The sequence below is a fragment of the Staurois parvus genome, unplaced genomic scaffold (assembly GCF_062004578.1).
Source record: "Staurois parvus isolate SC_StPar_1 unplaced genomic scaffold, SC_StPar_1.0 ptg000051l, whole genome shotgun sequence".
Classification (NCBI taxonomy): domain Eukaryota; kingdom Metazoa; phylum Chordata; class Amphibia; order Anura; family Ranidae; genus Staurois; species Staurois parvus.
In genome coordinates this window covers 2314391-2337654 of record NW_028317847.1, presented here as the reverse complement: position 1 = coordinate 2337654, position 23264 = coordinate 2314391, and the positions used below count along the sequence as shown (strand labels likewise).

The following is a 23264-nucleotide window of genomic DNA, read 5'->3' as shown; positions in this document are numbered from 1 at the left end:
TTACTACTGTACTCATCAACTCCTGCTAATTCTGAATCCACATACTAATAAAACCTCCAGGACACTGGAACCTGTCCCTCCACATACACTATGTCATACTCCCATATTACCTCACTCACCCTTCTGCTTCTCCTATCATCTGGAGACATTTCTCCAAATCCTGGGCCGCCATCTTTTTCCTTTGAATAACACACCCATCACCCCCTATCCTCTAACAGCAGCCACAATCCACACAATTTAGTTTGTATTCCTCTTCTTTCTAGAACCAGCCTCCCCTTTTCCTGTTCCCTCTGGAATGCCCGCTCTGTCTGTAACAAACTCACCTCTATCCATGACCTCTTTATCACAAATTTCCTTTAACTTGCTTGCAATTACGGAAACCTGGCTTCATGAATCTGACTTTCCCTCTCCTGCCGCCCTCTCCCAAGGTGGTCTCCTCGGGACTCACTCTCCCAGGCCTAGTGGACGGAAAGGAGGTGGAGTTGGAATCCTCAAAACACTTTTCAGGTGCTTCATTCAACTCCCTCTCTGTCCCTCTCCTCATTTGAAGATCACTCTATTCGTCTATTGTCTCCAGTTTCTTTAAGAATTGCTGTTATCTATTGGCCTCTTGGACCAGTATCAAGCTTCCTTGATGACTTCTCTGCCTGGCTGCCTTACTTTCTCTCTTCTGAAATTCCCACAATCATTCTTGGTGACTTCAACATCCCTGTTAATCTCAACACTCCCGCTACCTCTAAACTTCTGAGCCTAACCACTTCTTTTGACCTAAAACAATAATGGTAACTATAATGGTAACTGCCTCGACCATTTTTCTCCTACCTATGCACTCCTTGCAATCTCACCAACTTTCCTTTTCCGCTCTCTGATCACTCCCTTATTAGCTTCATTTTCTCCTTGGCTTCCTCTTCCTTATCTTCCATCTACCGAACAGTTACCTGTAGAAACCTTCGCTATCTTATCCCTTCTCTTCTTTTTTCGGCAACAGATTGTCTCTATGACGAAATCTCAGCCCTAGCCTGCCCTAACCTGGCCACTTAAGTATACAACAGTTCACTGTCATCACACACATTGGCCCCACTCGCTACACACAGAATTAGGCCCCGACTGCTACAGCCCTGGCAAACAGACAATACCAGATGCCACAAAAAACGTAGCTGTGCTCTTGAGCGTTTATGGCGTAAGACTAAGATACAGCCAGACTTCGACCAATATAAATCTGCCCTTCAAAAATACAATTCTTGTCTGCACACTGCCAAACAGACCTATTTTATCACTCTCATTAGCACCCTCTCACACAATCCCCGTCATCTCTTTTCTACCTTTAACTCTCTACTTCATCCTTCTTTACCTCCACCCACTAACTCACTCACAATTCCTGACGAGATCTCCACTGTACAGATATCTGCTTCACCCTACACTCCTTGTCCACCTGCACAATCTATACTTCCTTTGTTTAACCCAGCTACTATAGAGGAGGTTGGTAAACGTTTTTCTAAAGCCCACCTAACCACCTGTCCCCTGTTCCCTTGCCAATACTACGGTCACCCTCTGGCTCTATCCTTCGTTCTTTAACTCATATCTTCAATCTCTCCCTTTCTACTGGCATCTTCCCCAACTCTCTAAAACATGCGTCACCCCCATACTTAAAAAGGCCTCACTGGACCCACCAATCTCAGCAACCTCAGACCCATCTCCTTACTCCCTTTTGCCTCCAAACTCCTTGAACATCTAGTCTACAACCGGCTAAGCTGCCACCTTAGTGAGAATAACCTTCTCGATCCCCTTCAGTCTGGATTTCACCCACAACACTCCACAGAAATCTCTCTCCTAAAACTCACAAACTACTTACTAATTGCTAAAACCAATGGCCACTATTCCATACTCTTACTCTTAGACCTCTCTGCTGCCTTTGACACAGTTGACCACCACCTCCTCCTCAAAAACTCTATTTACTTGATCTTCGTAACTGTACTCTCCATTGGTTTGAATCTTACCTTCTCACCGCATCTTCAGTGTCACTTACAATTCTACTTCCTCCTCTCCTACTCCTCTTACTCTCAGGGTCCCCAAGGTTCTGTCCTTGGACCTCTCCTATTCTCGATCTACACTGCTTCCTTGGGACAGGTGATAGCCTCCCATAGTTTCCAATACCGTTTCTATGCTGATGACACACAAATCTATCTATCTACTCCTCAGCTCACCCCATCAGTTTCCTCACGTATCACCAATTTACTAACAGACATATCAGACTGGATATCACAGCACTTCCTAAAACTCAATATATCCAAAACTGTGCTCATAATATTTCCTCCCCCACATGCCTCTTCCCCCGATTTCTCGGTCAGGATCAAAAGCACCACTATCAACCCATCCCTGCATGCCAGGGTGCTAGGGGTAACCTTGGATCCTGAACTATCCTTTCAGGCCCACATCCAATCGCTGTCCAAATCATGCCGCCTCAACCTCCTCAACATCTCCAGAATACGCCCCTTTTTAACCAAAGGTACCACAAAGCTTCTTATTCACTCCCTGGTTATCTCTCGCTTCGACTACTGCAACTCCCTCCTCATTGGCTTACCCTTACCTTTACATAGGCTATTCCCCCCCTCCAGTCCATCACGAATGCTGCTGCCAGGCTCATCCACCTTACCAACCGTTCAGTGCTTGCTACTCCTCTCTGCCAATCCCTCCACTGGCTTCCACTCGCCCAACGAATAAAATTAAAAACGCTAACAACAACTTACAAAGCCATCCACAACTCTGTCCCCAGCCACATCACCAACCTGGTCTCAAAATATCAACCAAATCGCTCTCTTCGATCCTCGCAAGACCTTCTGCTCTCTAGTTCCCATGTCACCTCCTCCCATGCTTGCCTCCAGGACTTCTCACGAGATTCTCCCATCCTAAGGAACTCCCTACCCCAATCTGTCCGGCTGTCTCCTAAACTATCCACCTTTAGACGATCGCTGAAAACCTCTCTCTTTAAAGAAGTCTATGCTGCTTCTAATTAGTAAACTGCCATTTATTTCCTCCATCAGCTCATCAACCCACAGCTATTACCTTTTGTATCACTCAACCCTTCCTTCTAGATTGTAAGCTCTAACGAGCAGGGCCCTCTGTTTCCTCTTGTGCCAAATTGTATTGTAACTGTAACGTCTACCTTCATTTTGTAAAGCTCTGCGCAAACTGTTGGCGCTATATAAATCCTGTATAATAATAAAAATAATAATTTAGAGCCGGCGGTGGAGCGATGCTGCGTAAACCTAGGTAAGTATAATTATATATGGAAAAACCCTCTTTTTGTGGGATTTTAAAGGCACAGACAAAACCAATAACTTCCTAAAAAGATGAAAACTTAATAAACCATGCTTTACTTATACAAAATGTTAAAAGGCCACATAAGTAAAAAATATGGCGGTAATACAGGACATAACTGTTGCATTGGATGAAAGAAAATCCCAAATTTTGGGTTGTCACCAGAACAGGAATGGAGGGGAAATCTTCCAATAACAACACTAATTTGGGTGACAACCAGGAACTTCCTCACTTCTTATTTTGGCTATGGGGCAGGAAACGAAGGAAATATTCCCAATAGGACGCAGATGGGGGGGGGGGGGAGAGGTGCACTTTATTTTAAAGTGCACTTATCTTTTACATGACTTGGATAAATGTAACTATCAAAAACTAATATAAAATGGTTAAAGATAGGCTTTAATAAACAGACCATGAAAAAGGGGAAGCAGATTTGCAGCTTATTTTTAAAAAAAACTATTCGAAGGGGAAAAAGATGTAGCACATTTATACAGCTCACATTTCATTTCTTGCTTAAAATGGGTGTAAACCCCGGAAATGAAAAATGAACAAAGCATATCCTTCTGTATTGTGTACTTTCCCATCTTCTCTCATTCATCTGTTATCTGCATGAGTCACTTCTGACTGTTTGACAACAGACAAACCTAGGAGATGCCCCCCGACACACAGCAGGTGGTTGACAGCCTCAGCTGTGCATTTTTCAGTATGAGACTGTGTAGAGGGGAGTGTGTCCCTCCACTCCACTCAGGCCTTAGATTACATTCTGTTCTCTCTGCTGTACGGATCCCTGCCCCCTGCTATCTGCAGCTGAGAAATGTTGTGTAAATTCAGCACTTTGAATGACTGTAGATGTGACGGGAGCGACTTTTGGGGGTGGGGGGAGCTCTGTATCATCTCCCCAAATCATTATGTTTAACCCACCCTGTGCCTGTTAAGGGTTACAGGGTGTGTATGTGAATGTCTGAGTCTTGTGTATAGTGTGTGTTCCTTTGTCTAGGCCACATGGCTGTCCATTGTCTGTTTACCATGTGCTACCCCCCATTGTGCTGTGTCTTCCTGTCCAGTGAACTATTATGGGATGTACTGTTTGTGTATTGGTGTGGGGGTTGGTCAATGTCCTTTGCCACATGGTTGCATCCCATTGTTCTGTGTCTGGTTGGATGGGGAGGGGTGATGAGGTGTTTCCTGCCTATACTGTAGCCCTTCCCACTGAGAGGGTGGGCTGATGATGTATTTCCTGTTCCTGGTTGTGTTTCCCCGCCCTCTGTATAAAACATGTTGTTTGTGTAAAATAAAGGTTGTTGGCTTCCTGTTTTAGTAAGAGCTGGGTGTTGTTTTTTTTTCCTGAGGGATTTCCAGGGTGTGGTCTGTGGATGGTGTTCGGACAGGGGAAGTTGTGCTATAACGGAAAAACTCAGTGCGGTCTGGGTTCCGGTTCCGTTACATTGGTGGCAAGCGGTGGGATTGTGCTTCCAGCTGTAAACACATCCAAACCACCACCGGGATTCAAGAGCAGGAAAAGACGTCAGTCACCCCAGTGGAGATATGGACCTGGCATCAGAGTTCCCAGGGCTGCTGCAGATCATCCTTGCAACATACCCCAGGACTGTGTCTACGGATCAGTACCTGGAGCTCAGGCAGCGGATTTGGGAGGTGCTTTGGAGAGGAGCCGTCCAGGCTGCTGGTATGGACAAAGGCAAGTGGTATCCAACCCCAGAGGAGAGGGCCAGGGACCATCGGAAATTACGGATGCCATTCCTGGGAGAGCAACCACAGGAGCAATGGGTGACTGAGTTGGACAGGCTGGTCCAGCAGGAGATAGAACTGGACAATAGATATCGGGCTCTGCGGTGGTACGCAGAGCAGGAATATTTAGGGGTGTCCACAGAGTGCTCTCCTGAGGGACATGACTTTGGTGGGCCTGGATTACTGTGGGAGAGCCTTACAAATCTTTTTGTGTTTGGCGATAGAGGAGAACATACTCTGGAGGAGTTGCGGGAGGGCAGAGAGGCTATGTTTGGTCTCAGAGGGGTCTCAGAGCTTGAGCCAGATCTGCAATACCTGCTGATGAAAGAACTGCACCTGGAAAGGGCATACAGGCAACTGCTAGGATATGTTCGGCAGCATGCCCAAGAGTCATCAGTGGAAATTCCAGAGACTGGGGATCTGATAGACCTCTCAGCTGAGGAGGAACCAGCAGTAGACCTGGCAACAGGGCCAAACAGTACTGAACTCTGCCCAGCACTGGTAACGTCTCCTGAGTTCCACGGACAGGAGATGGTGAGCCCCGATCCCCAAACCCCAGTTCCAGAGGCTGGGGATTTGATTGATTTTGTTTCTGAGGAGGAACCAGCCGGGGAGCCGCCAGCTGAAGTGCTGACAACCGGACAGAGGGTCCAGGACCTCTGTCCCATGCCTGTGATAGTTTCAGAGGCCCAGGGTGAGAAGGGAGAGGAGGTTGTTGTCCTCTCTCCCCCACAGTCAGCCAGAGTGGAGGAAACTGTTTTCCCTCCCAAGCCAGGATCTGTGCACCAGGGGGACAGTGACAGTGGAATTCCATCCCAGCAGCAGATCCACAGTCTGGGAGGGGAGGAAGCCGGCCTCCCTCCCCTACAGTTAGCCGGAGCAGATGTGGGGTCCCCAGAAGAAGTGCTGGCACCAGGGCAGAGCGCCGCTGGCCTCTGCCTAGCAACTACAGTCACCACTTGGATACCCCAGGGATGCTGGGTAGTCAGCCCATATCCCCCACAGCATGATGGAGCTGGCCCAGCCACCCTGTCTTCTCCCCAGCGGCTGAGAGGACTTCAGGGAGAAGGACCAGTCCGTACTTCTCCCCAGCGGCGGGTATGTTCTACGGGAGAGGCAGAGGTTGGCTGGGTGAGTAACGCTTGGTGTGGGACAATTTGCATGCGGTACTGTGTGGGTGCTGGCATTGAGGGACTGGAAGTACAGACTAACTTCAGAGTACATCCGTCTGGGATATACTCCTGTGTTAGTCTCCTGCCGAAAGGGGAGATATGTGGCGGGAGCGACTTTTGGGGGTGGGGGAGCTCTGTATCATCTCCCCAAATCATTATGTTTAACCCACCCTGTGCCTGTTAAGGGTTACAGGGTGTGTATGTGAATGTCTGAGTCTTGTGTATAGTGTGTGTTCCTTTGTCTAGGCCACATGGCTGTCCATTGTCTGTTTACCATGTGCTACCCCCCATTGTGCTGTGTCTTCCTGTCCAGCGAACTATTATGGGATGTACTGTTTGTGTATTGGTGTGGGGGTTGGTCAATGTCCTTTGCCACATGGTTGCATCCCATTGTTCTGTGTCTGGTTGGATGGGGAGGGGTGATGAGGTGTTTCCTGCCTATACTGTAGCCCTTCCCACTGAGAGGGTGGGCTGATGATGTATTTCCTGTTCCTGGTTGTGTTTCCCCGCCCTCTGTATAAAACATGTTGTTTGTGTAAAATAAAGGTTGTTGGCTTCCTGTTTTAGTAAGAGCTGGGTGTTGTTTTTTTTTCCTGAGGGATTTCCAGGGTGTGGTCCGTGGATGGTGTTCGGACAGGGGAAGTTGTGCTATAACGGAAAAACTCAGTGCGGTCTGGGTTCCGGTTCCGTTACAGTAGATGAGAGAGGGTTACAGATAAAAAGATACAATGTATGTAGGAGGATTTGTTTCATCTCTGTGTATCACCTAAGGCCAGTCACTTCACTGGGTATATATATATAAGGGTTTACAACCAATTTAAAACTAATTTGAAGGTAGAGTTACAATGTTTTTAGGCATCGATTAGCCTCCACCAAAATGATCTTTTTGTCTGGAGGCTTTCAAACCTTAGTATTAGAAAGTAAACAGACCAGTACATTTGGATTGGATGTACAAAGTGTGTTTTGTGCCGTGTGATAAAGTGGTCTCTGCGGTACTGTAGGGACGGCAGTGCCTGTCCAGGGTAAGCGCTCTCTGGAACTGTCCAATTAATCTAGCGTAAATGCAATTTCATGTTTAATGATATCGACTGCCGCAGGCTCCCATGTTTTGCTTACATGACTGCAATCATCTGATAAATCACCTTCACATAATTACCAACACTTACCAGTATTTTCCAGAGACATTTTCATTTACTGCGAATAATGTCTCTTCTCTCAGTGGTGGTAGAAGCACAGGGAAGTTTTTTGAAGAGAGTAGGAGGTGCAGCGTCAGAAAAGTCCTGGAAGTGTATCCAAAATCAAAACTTCTAAATAATAGCGAAGGGTTAGAACCCTTGGCAGGCGTTTATAGCTTTCTGTGAGTTATGAGCCATCAGCAGAACAGGAATAGAGGAGAAATTCTTAAATTGGGACACTTATTCCAGTAACAGGCTGGGGATTTCCCTCTCTTTGGAGAGATTTACTTTAACGCTCTATTGTTCATACAGGAAGCAAAGAAAAATTTCCCAAATGGGAAACAGACAGCAAAAAATAAAAAAGTAAACCCTGACAAGTGTTTTAAATATTCCCTATTAAAATGTTTTTAAAAAGCTGGGTTTAGAAATACTTGAACCCTGGCACTCAACCTTTCTGCAGTCTCTGACCATCTCTTGAATCATGTCTGCAGTCTCTGCCCATCCCTTGAATCATATCTGCAGTCTCTGACCATCTCCTGTATCATGTCTGCAGTCTCTGTCCATCTCTTGAATCAAGTCTGCAGTCTCTGCTCATCTGTTGAATAATATCTGCAGTCTCTGACCATCCCTTGTATCATATCTGCAGTCTCTGACCATCTCCTGTACCATATCTGCAGTCTCTGACCATCTCCTGTATCATGACTGCAGTCTCTGACCATCTCCTGTATCATGTCTGCAGCCTTTGACTATTTCCTGCTTTATGTGTAATGCCCTCCTAGTTAGCTAGGGGAGCTAGTGTTTAAGAGAGGAAAGCTGAGTAGCAGTCTGGGTATGATAGCCAGAAGGTCAAATTGTGGTCAGGAGCTGAGAGGCTCTGCCGGCCAGCCTCTCTGGAATTTTCCCCTGCTCTAGGGCTTTGGAGGAAGGCAATGGGTGGATCTGAGGAGTGGCTGGCTTGCACTCGAGGGATCCCAGCCAATCCCCAAGAGAAGGCATGGCAAGGGTCTAGGGCACCCTTAAATTCATGAGCCTACTCAGATGCAGGAGAGTTTGAGTGGAAGACAGTAAGAAAAAAGTGAGGCTGTGAGGAGCCCCAGTGGGATGGGGCCTACCTGCAGGCCTGGAGCTGGAAAGCTCAGAGCTCACGGGCCCCCAGAGCGAGGACAAACTGTATGGTTTGAAAGGAGCTGCCCAGCTGACAGGCCTGGTAGCAACCACCAACCCACCAGCGGTACAGGGGAGGATCTGAGTGATTACCTCTGCACCCCCCGGGTGGATAAGGGAAGGAGCACTCTGGTGGGAAACCAAGTTCCCTGCCTATTTGGGACTGTTCACTTTTAAAGTAACAGACACTAGATCCCCTGTTCAGGGAAACCTCCAGATTGCTGGATAAAGAAGAGAAGTTCATCTAGGGTCTGGGTGGTACATTAAGGAGACGCTGGCTAGCTCTCCAACAGAGACTGTATGGCAGTGAAGGCTTGTAAATAGTTCCAGGAAGTTGTCCTCAGTTCATCAGTACCCTTGGGCATCCTGTACACCCCTAACTCTATCCCCATTCGAATTCCTTAAATAAAACAAAACCAAAGCTCAAGGACTGATTTCTGACTCTGGATGCAAGCCTGTGTGAAGATGTGGGATGCCTGGCTATGCAGGACTTCAAGCCACTCCTAAGGGGGTAGTGCTACATATGTCTGCTGTCTCTAACAACAAATATTCACTTAATTTCATGTGTGGCCCTTTGGCGTTGTCAAGGGCCTGCACTTGAGGCCCCGCCATATCAAGAAAGCTGACCACCACTGTACTTGACAGTGTGCCAGTAGCAACCTGAAACATGGAGACCAAGCCACTATTGAAAAGCCACTATGGGAAAGCCTCAGGATGTTAAAAGAACACTGGAATAGACAAAATAAACATTTGGTAAGCGGTACCAAAGGCACTAAGTATCTTGCAGTTACCTTGCCATACATGAATCAAATTTCGTCCAATTCCTAGCAGACATTCATTCCATGAGTTGCCCTGTCAGAGCCGCTAATCTCGACAAAATGTGGGGAGAGTTTCATGTAGGAAAAGACAGAGAGCTACCTTTCCTACCAGAATTTGGCTTTCCATTTTCCTACGCAGGGTGGATGAATTTCTTGGAATCGCTAGGTTTCCAGCTACTGCAAGTATCTGACATCTATCAAGCTATATATTATCTTGCCAATTCTCTGTGGGCCACTTCTTCCTATAATTTGGAGGAGGATAGCCATGGACTAGGAATCTCCTCTTCCTCAGGCAGTGTGGTTTGCGGGCTCCTGTGTGTGCCTTGGTCTGAAAGTTCTCGGCAATATCCAGTCCCATTGTGCCGCCTCTCTCTCTGTCTCAGGGTCGATCCTTCGTTTGAGCAACCGTCAGTATGGTGTTTTCCCCTGCTTTGAACTCATGAAGAAGCCAACTCGGTGAAACGCATTGGGTTTACCATCTTATCACCTTCCCAAATTCATGCTTGATTTATTGGTAACCTTGTGGTCATTGTTGGGTATTGTTACAAGAGGAAATGGGATTCATTGTACTTAAGGGTTCATTTTCTTACCTGTGTGTGTTCTATTTAACTATGTGTAATTTTTTTCTTTAATTTATTTCAGGTACTTATACAGCACCATCAATTTATGCAGCGCTTTACATTATATATATATATATATATATATATATATATATATATATATTACATTCACATCGGTCCCTAACCCTCAAGGGGCATACAATCTAACTCACATTCATAAATACACATATTAGGGCCAATTTTAGACAGGAGCCAATTAACCTACCAACATGTCTTTTGAGTGGGGGAGGAAACCGGAGCACCCGGAAGAAACCGACGCAGGCACAGGGAGAACATGCAAACTCCAGGCAGGTGGTGCCGTGGCTGGGATTCAAACCAGCGACCCTAGTACTGCCAAGCGGAAGTGCTAACCATTTAGCCACTGTGCTGTCCAAAATTAAATTCTATATTGTTTATACATCCAATGTGTCAGTCCTTTAAAGTATTTTACGCCTTTGTTCTTTTTTGCATATGTAAACATTTGGATGTGGTGCTGATTGATCAGACATACCAACTGTGAATACTGACTATTGTCAAAGGAACCAGACAGAAATTTAAAGGCTGAATAGTACCTGTATCCAATCACATTCAGGTACTGTTTGGGTATTCTGATAGCCCCAGGTGACAGCTGTCAGAATACAATAGCCAAAACTACAAATTTGTCCATTTACGCAAATAGAGGGAAATAGAATGAAAGTAGTAGTAGTAGTAGTTGTAGTAGTAGTAGGGAAATAGAATGAAAGTAGTAGTAGTAGTAGTTGTAGTAGTAGTAGAGTAAATTAAATCAGGAAAATATCATTTAAAGTGTTCGCAAAGGCTGAAGGTTTTTTACCTTCATGCATTCTATGCATGAAGGTAAAAAACCTTCAGGGTGCAGCTCCCTCCTCAGCCCCCTAATACTTACCTGAGCCCCATCGCAATCCATCGCTGTGCACAAGAGCCTCAGCTCTCCATGGTCTCTCTCTTCTCATTGGCTGAGACACAGCAGTGGGAGCCATTGGCTCCTGCTGCTGTCAATCATAGCCAGTGAGGAGGGAGCGGGGGGGTGTGGCTACAGCAGAGTCGCGCTCTGTATATCTTATGGATAGCTTGCTCTGGGGGCACTAAGCAGGGGGGAGGGGCCCGGCAGGGGACCCAAGAAGAGGAGATTCAGGGCTGCTCTGTACAGTGGTTTTAAGTATGACATGTTTGTTATTTTTTAAAAATGAAGCTTTACAACCACTTTACGTTGTAACATGTTATTGCAATTCCAAAAGTTGCTTTCATTATTTTTAAATGTGCAGCTTATATTAAAATAAGGTCCTAGTTTATGTACTTCCTGTGATGGGGTAACAACAGTTCTCAATTGTGCTCATGTGTTGTCACTGTTGCCACGTTCACAGGCATGGTCGATCATTGTCACAATCTGGAAGGCGCCCAGAGCAATGATCTGAAACTGATGCTGAAGTCAATGTATGTGGACAGTAATCATGGTTAAACAAGGCTGGAGAAGATTAGAAACAAAGATTAAAAATAACAAACATGTCATACTTCTAAAACCACCGTACAGAGCATCCCTGAATCTCCTCTTCTCGGGTCCCCCGCCTCCCCCTCCCCCCTGCTTAGTGCCCCCAGAGCAAGCTATCCATAAGATATACAGAGCGCGGCTCTGCTGTACCCCCTTCCCACCCAGGCTGGTGTCCCTTTAATAGTCCGGGGGCAGGAAGGATCAACTGATCATGTATCCACAATGACTGGCTGTCACAGCGGTCACACGATCAGCAGCCGGTTCCACCAACTGCCAATCGTTAGTATGGACTGAGAGCTGTCTTAGGCAGCTCGGATACTGCAGTGGGTGTGCTCTCATCACAGAAAGCTCTGCTGCTCGCGGATGCATATGTGCGGCGTGTGGGCATAAAAGCCCACCCTCTTTGCTGTCGGACGTATGCGTTACGTGAGCAGCAATAGGTTAATGAAGAAAGAACAAAATGGTAATTGTGTAGGACGCACAGTGTTTCTGCAAACAAAATGTCATCCAGTTATGGTTTGCACTGACTTTGAAGCAGACATTTACCCCCAGGATCCTCTATATCTACCGGCACTACCACCCTCTCTGCAATATAATTTACTTTTTTTTTGCCTAGCCCTACCTCCTCCACCGCCATTCTACCAATCTCGCCTCCTAGGCAAGAATTACATGTCTTTGATCCCTCAGTCTCTTGGGATACCATGTCACACATCCCAGAAGGATGCATGAGAAGGGGCATCATCAAAGACTAACTTCTTGAATCCAGATGGCTTCTGGTGACTGAGGAGGATTATGATGATGATGATGCGGGCCACAGGCTGCTGCACCTGATCGGCAGACCACAGCAGGGCAAATGTGGATCCTCGATGGCAAGTAAATATCTGAAACGAGGACAACGCTCCATGACAGATAAGTAGGAAAAAAAAAAATAGAGGGGTGAGAAGTTCCTCTTTGAGGATATCAAGCTGACCCTTTAGCACACAGTGACATAATAATATTTCCTACTTTATAAAATGCAGTGCTGTACTTTTAAATAATCTTTCACAGTTATTCAGCACAGTAAAAAATGTGTTCTGATCAATATTTTAACAAGAGGGACCCATCGCTCTTCTCTTTGATCTGTATAGACATAATGCTAATGGCTTTTGGAGACAGCTATAATTTGCATTTTCCATTCATCTCCAGACTTGCGGTAAAGTTGTCAAGATCGCCGTTCTTCGACTTTCCACCTCCTGCCGCAGTGCGATCCCCCATATCCAGTGGTCGGCAAGCCGCGGCTCGCGAGCCACATGCGGCTCTTTACCCACTCTAATGAGGCTCTTCTGTGTGCCGGGCGCCTGCTCCCCTCCCTCCTCTCGGTCGGCCGCTCCCCTGCCTCCTCTCGGTTGGCAGCCCCAAAAGTCCGCGCGGACCTTTTAATCCGGCCCGCGGATGTGGCTGTCAGGATGTGTGTAGGCGGGGCAGCGTGCCGAACGTGAGGGGAGGGGAGCTAGGCTCCTCTCACAGTCCGCCCTGAAGACCCGAACGGCGCGGGAAGACAGCGAGAGGAACGCAAAAGGTAAGTGAATTGACACGGGGGACTTGGCTTACTAGAAGGGGGGGGGATAGTACTGTGGGGGATGAAATACTATATGAGGGATGAATTACTTTATGAGGGATGAATTACTATATGGGGGGATGAAATACTATATGAGGGATGAAATACTATATGAGGGATGAATTACTATATGAGGGATGAAATACTATATGGGGGGATGAAATACTATATGAGGGATGAATTACTTTATGAGTGATGAATTACTATATGGGGGGATGAAATACTATATGAGGGATGAATTACTTTATGAGGGATGAATTACTATATGGGGGAATGAATTACTATATGGGGGATGAAATACTATATGGGGGGATGAAATACTATATGGGGGGATGAAATACTATATGGGGGGATGAAATACTATATGGGGGATGAATTACTATATGGGGGATGAATTACTATATGAGGGATGAATTACTATATGAGGGATGAAATACTATATGAGGGATGAATTACTATATGGGGGGATGAAATACTATATGAGGGATGAAATACTATATGAGGGATGAATTACTATATGAGGGATGAAATACTATATGGGGGGATGAAATACTATATGAGGGATGAAATACTATATGAGGGATGAATTACTATATGAGGGATGAAATACTATATGAGGGATGAAATACTATATGAGGGATGAATTACTATATGAGGGATGAAATACTATATGAGGGATGAATTACTATATGAGGGATGAAATACTATATGAGGGATGAAATACTATATGGGGGGATGAAATACTATATGAGGGATGAAATACTATATGAGGGATGAATTACTATATGAGGGATGAAATACTATATGGGGGGATGAAATACTATATGGGGGGATGAAATACTATATGAGGGATGAAATACTATATGAGGGATGAAATACTATATGAGGGATGAATTACTATATGGGAGATGAAATACTATATGAGGGATGAAATACTATATGAGGGATGAAATACTATACGGGGGATGAAATACTATACGGGGGATGAAATACTATACGGGGGATGAATTGCTATGGGGGATGAATTACTATATGGGGGATGAATTACTATGGGGGATGAATTACTATATGGGGGATGAATTACTATATGGGGGATGAATTACTATGGGGGATGAATTACTATATGGAGGATGAATTACTATATGGGGGATGAATTACTATGGGGGATGAATTACGATGGGGGATGAATTACTATATGGGGGATGAATTACTATGGGGGATGAATTACACTATGGGGGGTGAATTACTATATGGGGGATGAATTACTATGGGGGATGAATTACTATATGGGAGATGTATTTTCAGTTTTAAAAATGTGGCTCTCAAAATAAATTTCAATCATGGTTTTGGCGAGATTTGGCTCAGTTGAAAAAAAAGGTTGCCCACCACTGCCCATATCCAACAGAGACTCCTCCACTCCGACACTCTCTGCGCTTCTCAGTGACAGTCGCTGCTTTGAATTCACCAAGGTGACGCGAGTTCAGCACTTACACCCCAGCAACACAAATCTTCAGCGGTAATAAGAGGTCTCATTTCTCCTCTCAGCAATACACCAATTCTAATTATCCCCCACAGCTTCACAAGGGCCTGGTTCAATCTAATTCTCTGGCACAAATTTCCCTTTCTTTATTTTTCCTAGCCATTCTGAGGAGGAATTAGCTGGAACTGCTAAAAAAAAAAAAGAAAAAAAGTATATCCTTTTAAAACAAAATCTTCTGAAACGAATAAATGTGCTCACAGGGGTAGTGGCTTGAATGCACATTTTCTTTGTTTTAGTGCAGCTCTGGCATTATTCATGCACGTACTAACTTTTTTCCAGTTTATGATATTAAAGTGCTACTAAACCCAGGACCCTGCATTCACTATATTCACACAGTCTCCCACAAAACACACAACATGGAAATGTAATTATTTTAGTAAATATAAACTGCTAAATACCTTTTCTCATCAGCAAGTATATAGCAGTCTTGTGACTTCTCTCAGTGTCCAGCTGAGCACTGGTTAAAGCTTGTAGGAGGAGTTTTCATTCTCCTCTCACTGTCCTAAGAGGCTGCATAACCCCTGACCCTTTGTCTGGAGAGTGCACAGCCTTTTTACACAATGCGGTGGATTAACCCCTTAGGTTCCCCAGTGAGTATAACAAGCATGCTTTACTGCATATACAGACTGATTTTACTGTTGTTGGTTTACTAACACTTTAAGGTGGAAGAAAAGACTAAACTGGCCATAGATTGACCCTTTTTTTTTTTTTTACTCAGACAGCGGGCTGGTCAATAAAAAAAAAAAAAAAGAGGAGCACAAGTGAAGTAGATAGAGGAATCCTCACTTCCAATCTCAGTGACAGGGTTCCACAGAGAAAGGAAGTGATGAGTTTTTCGATGGCCACATAGTATTGTAATATAAGAAAAAACTGCTAGGAAAAACAGTGAACCAATCACATGAACAGGAACTAAGATTTGTAGAATGCGGTTTACATTGCTGCTATGCGTGAAACTTTAATCCATTTTGTTTCAGAGAATCATAATGACTACAGGTTTCAATGTAAAGGTAATTTTTAGTAAGATTAAAACCTTACTCCTGTAAAAATGATTTATTTCGTTCCAAATAGAGTGTGGATGGGTTACAGCAACCTTCCTCAACCTTTCCATCGCAGAGGAACCAATTCAATTGGAAGAATGTTTCAATTACAGACATCTACCATTACAGCTGGCTAAACATTTCATTAGCGCCATGCTGCTGGCTCTGCTGAGTGGTGTTTGCCCCCAGAACTATGAACCACAGCTCAAAGAACACCTACCAACCTCTGGAGGAACCCTAGGGGTCCATGGAACCATGCTTGAGAAAAGTTGGGTTAGGCCACTTTCACACTGATTAGTAGCCAAAAACACCTATGCGGTTCATTTTTTACAGGACATGATGCTCAAAAACCGCACCATACACGCAAAGCGGGTGCATTTTTTTACACATTCTCTATTCATTTCATTGGGAAAGTGCACTTTTGGTATGTTTTTTCCGCACCAAAAAAATGCAGCAAGCAGGATTTTAAAAAATTCACAACCACAATGGATCAGTGTGAAGAGTTCCATAGGATTACACGGTCACACATTTTTCTTCCACTTCTTTTAATGCAAAAGCAGAAGAAAAAGGGATCAATGTGAAAGCACGCTTAGAGTCTCGATTTTTACATTAGGATCTGTGATCAACTCTCATTTACCGTCTTAACGAAAAACAACTATATCTTTGTTAATGCATCGCAACAAGTAACCTCTAGAAGTCTGAAAATGGTAAAATGCCTGACATACAGTATATCCTGACAAATCAAGCAAGTTTGCAAATATACTTCATCTGCTGTCCTCTGACAGATCTAGGAAACCTCAATGGTTCAGTCTATGTAAATCTCCTGTCCGATGGCTGATAAAAACCTATGTACATCTTCAAAGAATGGCTGTATATATAATAAATGCTCGGGATTCCTCTACATGTACACAAACCCATGAATGAGCATTGATAAATGCATCCAAAGAATATCTAGAAATACTCTCTTATACAACTGAAATGTATACTATCTGCCTTATCTTACTTTGTATAGGATTACAAATTTTCCTTTTACTTAGGGAAGGGATGAACTCCAAAAAAGATTATTTAGGCCTGGAAGCTACTGTTTACGGATCAGCCGGGTTAAAAAAAAAAAAAAAAGACTATAATGTTTTTGTCATGAAGGAGCAATTTTATTTTAATTTTGATAATAGACTTTGTGCAATATTACATATTTTAAAAGAAGCAATTTCTAGACTAAAATATAGGATATAAAGCAGCTTATTATTCAGCTAATATTGATTTATTGATACTGTGGTTTGCATCTTGTTGTACTTGACAATTGTCATTAAAAGTCCCTTTAAGCTAGGTTCACATCTGTGCGGGTGGTACAGCTGTGGGATCCGCACAAATACCAGCAGCCGCAACCACCCACAGAGAAATGCGGGACCTGCGGGCGGGTACCATTAATCCTGATAGCACACTGCCTGCACTGGAAATCGCAACTGTACTGGGAACCTCGGTTCCCATGCGGGCTGTGATTTCAAAAATAGTGCAGGGACTTATATTCTGGATGTCTCGGGGCACGACAGCCCATTCAAATGAATGAGCTCTCGTGCCTATGGAAACTGTGGCCCACATGGCCGCACAGGTGTGGACCTAGCCTTACCCTAAGTTCACAAGTAAGCGTATTCTCCAGCGTTTTACAGTCCATTTAACATGATTTCCTATGGGACATGTTCACACCTATGCGTTTTTTGGAAAGGGTCAGGGACTTTTTTGAACGCAAAAAGTTGCGTTTTTGGTTCTATAGACTTCAATGGAAATGCTGCAGAAAAGCATGTATTGCGTTTTAATTCTGCCTAGCAACAAGAAAAATAAAGAAAACGAAAAAACCCCCATGCAAAACGCAATTCAAAAATGTCTCAAGCGCAACCTGCACACAGTAGGTGTGAACCTAGCCTTAGGCAGCATGTGGATTCGGATGTTTATAAATGACCAAACTACATGCACAGACAATTTTTAAAAATGTTTTGTTTTAGGCCCTGTTCACACTTCTATGATGCAGGATCATGTGCAATATCACGTGTTGCTGTAGTGCATGAATATGTGCTAAGTTCTGGCAAGTGTGGTGTGGTGCCATTCATTCTTAGTTGCAAATGCACCAACTAAGGTTTGCTAAATTGCACTGCAACACATAAGAACTTACTGCCATTTGCTGTAGTGCAATTCAATGTATCAAAAAGGTGCCTGTGCTGCTTTTGCGCTATTGTCACGTGTAGTTGATGGGGCAAAATACCATCAGATTCTTGAGAAAATCCTGCTGCCCTCTGCCAGAAAGTTGGTAATGGGAAGAAGGATCACCTTCCAACATGACAATGACCCAAAGCACACAGCAAAAATGATCATACAGTGGTTGAAGGAACAAAAGGTGAATGTCCTTCCATGGCCTAGTCAGAGCCCAGACTTAAACCCCATTGAAAATCTGTGGACTGACTTGAAGACTGCAGTCCACAAATGGCCACACTCAAATCTTCAAAGAGCGGGCAAATATTGCAAAATCTACAGTAGATGTACAAAGTTAGTAAAGACATATCCCAACAGACTAAAGGCTGTAAAAGGTGGTTCATTAAAATACTGACACAAGGCGGTAATCCTTTTTCCAACTGAGTGATTTTTTTTTTTAGAATTTTTCAACATTTTTTCTTCTGACATGTTGGTGTTTTAACTTTCACTTGGATGTTACAAGTTGCACTGAGTAAATAAAGCTGGATAAAACAAAAACTGTGTTTGTCTTCATTTCAGGCTGCAAAGCAACAACGTGATTATTTTGAAGGGGGGGCGATTCTTTTCTATACTCACTGTATTTCGTGACTTTAATAGCATTGTAATAACTGACCAGTGAAGTTGGATGTTTGAAACAGAATGCTTTACCCATGTATGAAATTATTACTGTTTCTATGTCATGCTTCATTGCAACCTGTAAGAACAAAACAAAACCAAAAAAAAAAAAATCTATGCCGCAAACTGCAGCCTTAACTTGCAAAGTTATAAAAATGCAGTACTTTAAGCTTACATTTTTATTATATAAGCTTACATTTTGTAAAATTCTTGATAACTGACCAAATTCCGAGCGGTAGGTGGCCATGCCGACACCACCCAGCTTGCCAAATTTCAACTGAGAAATCGAAGCAGCTGGGCAGAAAAAAGGAGGGTCAAACAGTTGCTACAGCCAATCTGGTATTCAAGGGTGCCAGCTGACAGAATACAATAGCCAGTGGTGGAAGATTCATCTGTCAACACTGTTTAGCATAACGGGGATTCATGTATGACCAGCTACACTACCTCTTATTTCTACATACTACCCCCTAAGGCAGGAGTCTGCAAGCTTTCTATACAAAGGGCCAGTTTACTGTCCCTCATACAACTGGTAGGGGGCCAGGCTGTGGCCAGTGGAAGTAGAAAATGCCCCAGCATCAGTGGGAGTAACCAATATCTCTGGCTTGGTGGTCAATGACAGTAGAAATATTGACATGGCACCGGTGGATAGTAGGAGGAGGAACAGTGCCCCATCATTGGTATATGTGGAAGGAATAATGCACCACTGTTGGTGTCAGTGGGAGGAATAGTGCACAATTGTTGGTGTCAATAGGAGGAATAGTAACCCATCGTTTAGATTAATGGGAGGAATAGTACCCCATTGTTTATATGAGTGGGAGGAATAGTGCCCCATCGTTGGTGTCAGTGGAAGGAATAGTGCCTCATATCAGTGGGGGCAAGAGTGCCTAAGTGCAAAGGGCAAGCAAAGGCCCATGTCAGGCCCATGGGCTACAGTTTGGAGACCACTGCCCTAAGGTATCACCAGTCCTTTAAAAAGCTCCTTCTCTTTATTCTGATAACCCTCCATTCACACACAAATCCAAGACTTTTCCCACACTGCTCTCCTGCTGTGAAATGCCTTCCCTCATAAAAGAAGACATTCCCATTACCTCCAAGCCTTTAAACAGTCTCTCAAAAGCCAACAAGCAATAGCCCCAACTAGTAACAAAACCCATGCACATATGCTCAGAAGTAGCACATAATGAATAAAAGGGAAACAACAGATTGAGCTAAAGAGCTCAAAGAACTGTATCTGTATTGTGTACGACTACGCCCATCAATCTACCATGTAATGGAGATGAACATCTCTATAGATGCAATGGCAGCATGAACCAAGGCACAGGTACAAATGTGAATGCAGCCACCACATTTAAGGATATGCTGCATTATATTACAGTTATGTTTTTGGGTTTAGATAGGCTTAAAGAATATGTTACTCCAACATTTTATATTCCTGCTATCTGTGTGTTGTGCCATGTACTTGTGTTAATAAATATCCCATTCTCTTTCTATCGCTTCTTTTGTGTGAAATACCTGGTGATCCTGCCAGTCCGCCTGCTCTATTTCAAACTGACCACGTTAGGTATGAGAACACATCCATCTAAGTGTGGTCAGTTTTCTGACTGTGCTGGGTCCACAGCCTTCCTGTCCTCCAATGATCAGACTTCTGCTGACACCCCCCCCACAGCCATTCATTGGGAAGATCAGTAGGAAGATCAGTGTACTGCTGTTTCTTCTACCCTAGCAATCCAAGCCCCTTATGCAGCTGAGATAAGAGATTATGTGATCACTTACAAAAAAAAAAAAAAAAAAAAAAAAAAGGTATTTATATATATTTTTTCTATCTATACACAAATGTTTTGCCTTTCATTTCTATTTCACACTGAATGGGTTGTTTTATAAGAAAAGGGTTCACATATACTTTAAGCTAAACTAAACTTATTAGAATGTGTAGGGATAAAGCCACTAGTGGAGACTGGGTCTTTTTTGAATTGCATTGTGTTCAATCAACAACTTTTCTTCAGTTAGGTGGGTTTTGCCTGATAATTAAATGCACTTGTCAATGAATTCTGAATGATCTAAGAAAGGTCTGAAACGAATGTCAAATTGATGCCATCGACGCGAGCCCTAACCATCAACACATTTTATAGACTTCATGGCAATTGTATTTTTGCACTGTATTGTAACAGTCTCGTTGTCCCACGTGTGCTGCTTTTTGTAAAGTGCTGTGCAAAACTACCGCCTTTTGAATATTCGATTAGTAATAAAAGGCATGCAGGTTTGTATGTTTGGACATTGCATGTCTCATTGTCACACTGCACACATCCACTACGCCACTACTACGCCAGGCAAGTATCACTGACTCTATCTTCCAAATAAATACATAGAAAGTCTGGGATTATGGCTAAGAGATCTTGTTGCTGGACAATCCAAGACGTATAAAAAGCCAAGATCTAACTTACCCAACTGAGATTCACCTACATCCATAATATAATTTCTGGCTTTCTGACCCTTTAAACTGACCTAGAATCTCAATGATGTCAACCACTGCTAAGGTGCTGCATTATCATAGACAGGTTGGCCCCGTGTACGGTTACAATAATTAAAGAACACTTTTTTTTTCTCATACTCACAGCTGGTCCTGGAGTTCTACAATTATGTATTCTAGCTGTTCTTTCTCCAGCTTGTGGTTCACTTCAAGGTCCTTAATCCTCTGTAATAATAACTTGTTTTGAGATACTGAGTCAGATAGTTGAACTTCCCGAAGGCGGACCAATTCTTCAAGATAACCCTGAAAATAGAACAGTACAGATTAATCACCTCAATGTTCGGGATTGCATCTTGCTCATCAGAAGTCTTTCAACATAGGGTCATCTTACACTTTATAATACCAATGGCTATAACAAGGTGGCTGCACAAACCTTTCATCATCTAATGTACGAATTGTGACTTTTGAGGAGAAGTTGAGGGCTGGTCCATACCCTTTGCAACCCAACACTGCTATTGGTTCTTCCATATGTGATAGATAGCGTCAACAGCCTATAGGGAACTGAAGGGCTGAGCAAGCGATCTTTCTCAAGTTGAGATTTACTTCTTAATGTCATTTTGGTGGAAAGATTGGAACAACTGTCAGGTTGATGGCAAAAATCATCATCTCTATTTGTTCTAGTGACCACTTTAGTGGTGGGAAATGCAAAATTTTACAATTGTTTCTGCAACAAAACAGGAGGGAGATCTTCCAGTGGGGACACCTGTTTCAGTGATAACAAAGTGGGGATTTCCCTTCCCCTTGCAGTTACACTATATTGCCAAAGTATTGGGACGCCTGCCTTTACAGGCACATGAACTTTAATGGCATCCCAGTCTTAGTCCAAAGGGTTCAATATTGAGTTGGCCCACCCTTTGCAGCTACAACAGCTTCAACTCTTCTGGGAAGGCCGTCCACAAGGTTTAGGAGTATCTATGGGAATGTGTGACCATTCTTCCAGAAGCGCATTTGTGAGGTCAGGCACTGATGTCGGACGAGAAGGCCTGGCTTGAAGTCTCTGCTCTAATTCATCCCAACGGTGTTCTATGAGGTTAGCACTGTGTGCGGGCCAGTCAAGTTCCTCCACCCCAAACTCACTCATCCATGTCTTTATGGACCTTGCTTTGTGCAGTGGTGCGCAGTCATGTTGGAACAGGAAGGGGCCATCCCCAAAACTGTTCCCACAAAGTTGGGAGCATGAAATTGTCCAAAATGTCTTGGTATGCTGACGTCTTAAGAGTTCCCGTCACTGGAACTAAGGGGCCAAGCCCAACCCCTGGAAAACAACCCCACACCATAATCCCCCCTCCACCAAACTTTACACTTAGCACAATGCAGTCAGGCAAGTACTGTTCTGGCAACTGCCAAACCCAGACATGTCCACTGGATTACCAGACAGGGAAGCGTGATTCGTCACACCAAAGAACACGTCTCTACTGCTCTAGAGTCCAGTGGCAGCATGCTTTACATCACTGTATCGGATGCTTTGCATTGCACTTGGTGATGGAAGGCTTGGATGCAGCTGCTCAGCCATGGAAACCCATTCCATGAAGCCCTCTACGCACTGTTTTTGTGCTAATCTGAAAGCCACATGATGTTTGGAGGTATTTAGCTATTGACTCTGCAAACAATTGGCGACTTCTGCGCACTGTGCTTTTCAGCATGCGCTGACCCTGCTATCTCATTTTACGTGGCCTACCACTTCGTGGCTGAGTTGCTGTTGTTCCCAGTTGCTTCCACTTTGTTATACCACTAACAGTTGACCGTGGAATATTTAGTAGTAAGGAAATTTCACAGATGGACTTATTGCACAGGTGGCAACCTATCACGGGACCACGCTTGAATTTACTGAGCTCCTGAGAGCGACCCATTCTTTCACAAATGTTTGCAGAAGCAGTCTGCATGCCTAGGGGCTTATGTTCTTTTTTTTTTTAAAACTCGCTAAATTATTTTTTGCATGGTTGGATGTCAGTCTTGAGAAGTGGACATTCTTAGGCAAGCTGTATAAACATGCAGACCACACTAAGTAATGTGCACATGTGACGTTGAGCTTCCATGCATAAAAGAACTAAAATCCAATGAATGAAAGGGACAGGCCAAGGAAAAAAAAAGGCTGCCGCTTTTAATTTACACTGTGAGAAGCTCACAGTGTGCTGTGAAAACAGAATTACCAAAGCTGGAGTTTGGCTTTAAATAGTTTTAATATAATTAAATGTTCCTTTCATTTTG

At 43.9% G+C, this 23264-nt stretch overlaps 1 protein-coding gene across 2 annotated transcripts in view; it reads right to left on the bottom strand.

Moving 5' to 3' along the window:
* Positions 1–23264, bottom strand: part of RUNDC3B (RUN domain containing 3B) — a 346416-nt gene that overhangs the window by 110334 nt on the left and 212818 nt on the right. For both annotated transcript variants that reach the window (XM_089666259.1, XM_089666263.1), the window contains exon 8: positions 21142–21299. In XM_089666259.1, coding sequence (XP_089522385.1) covers positions 21142–21299 — 158 coding nt within the window. The remainder of the gene's footprint in view (positions 1–21141; positions 21300–23264) is intronic.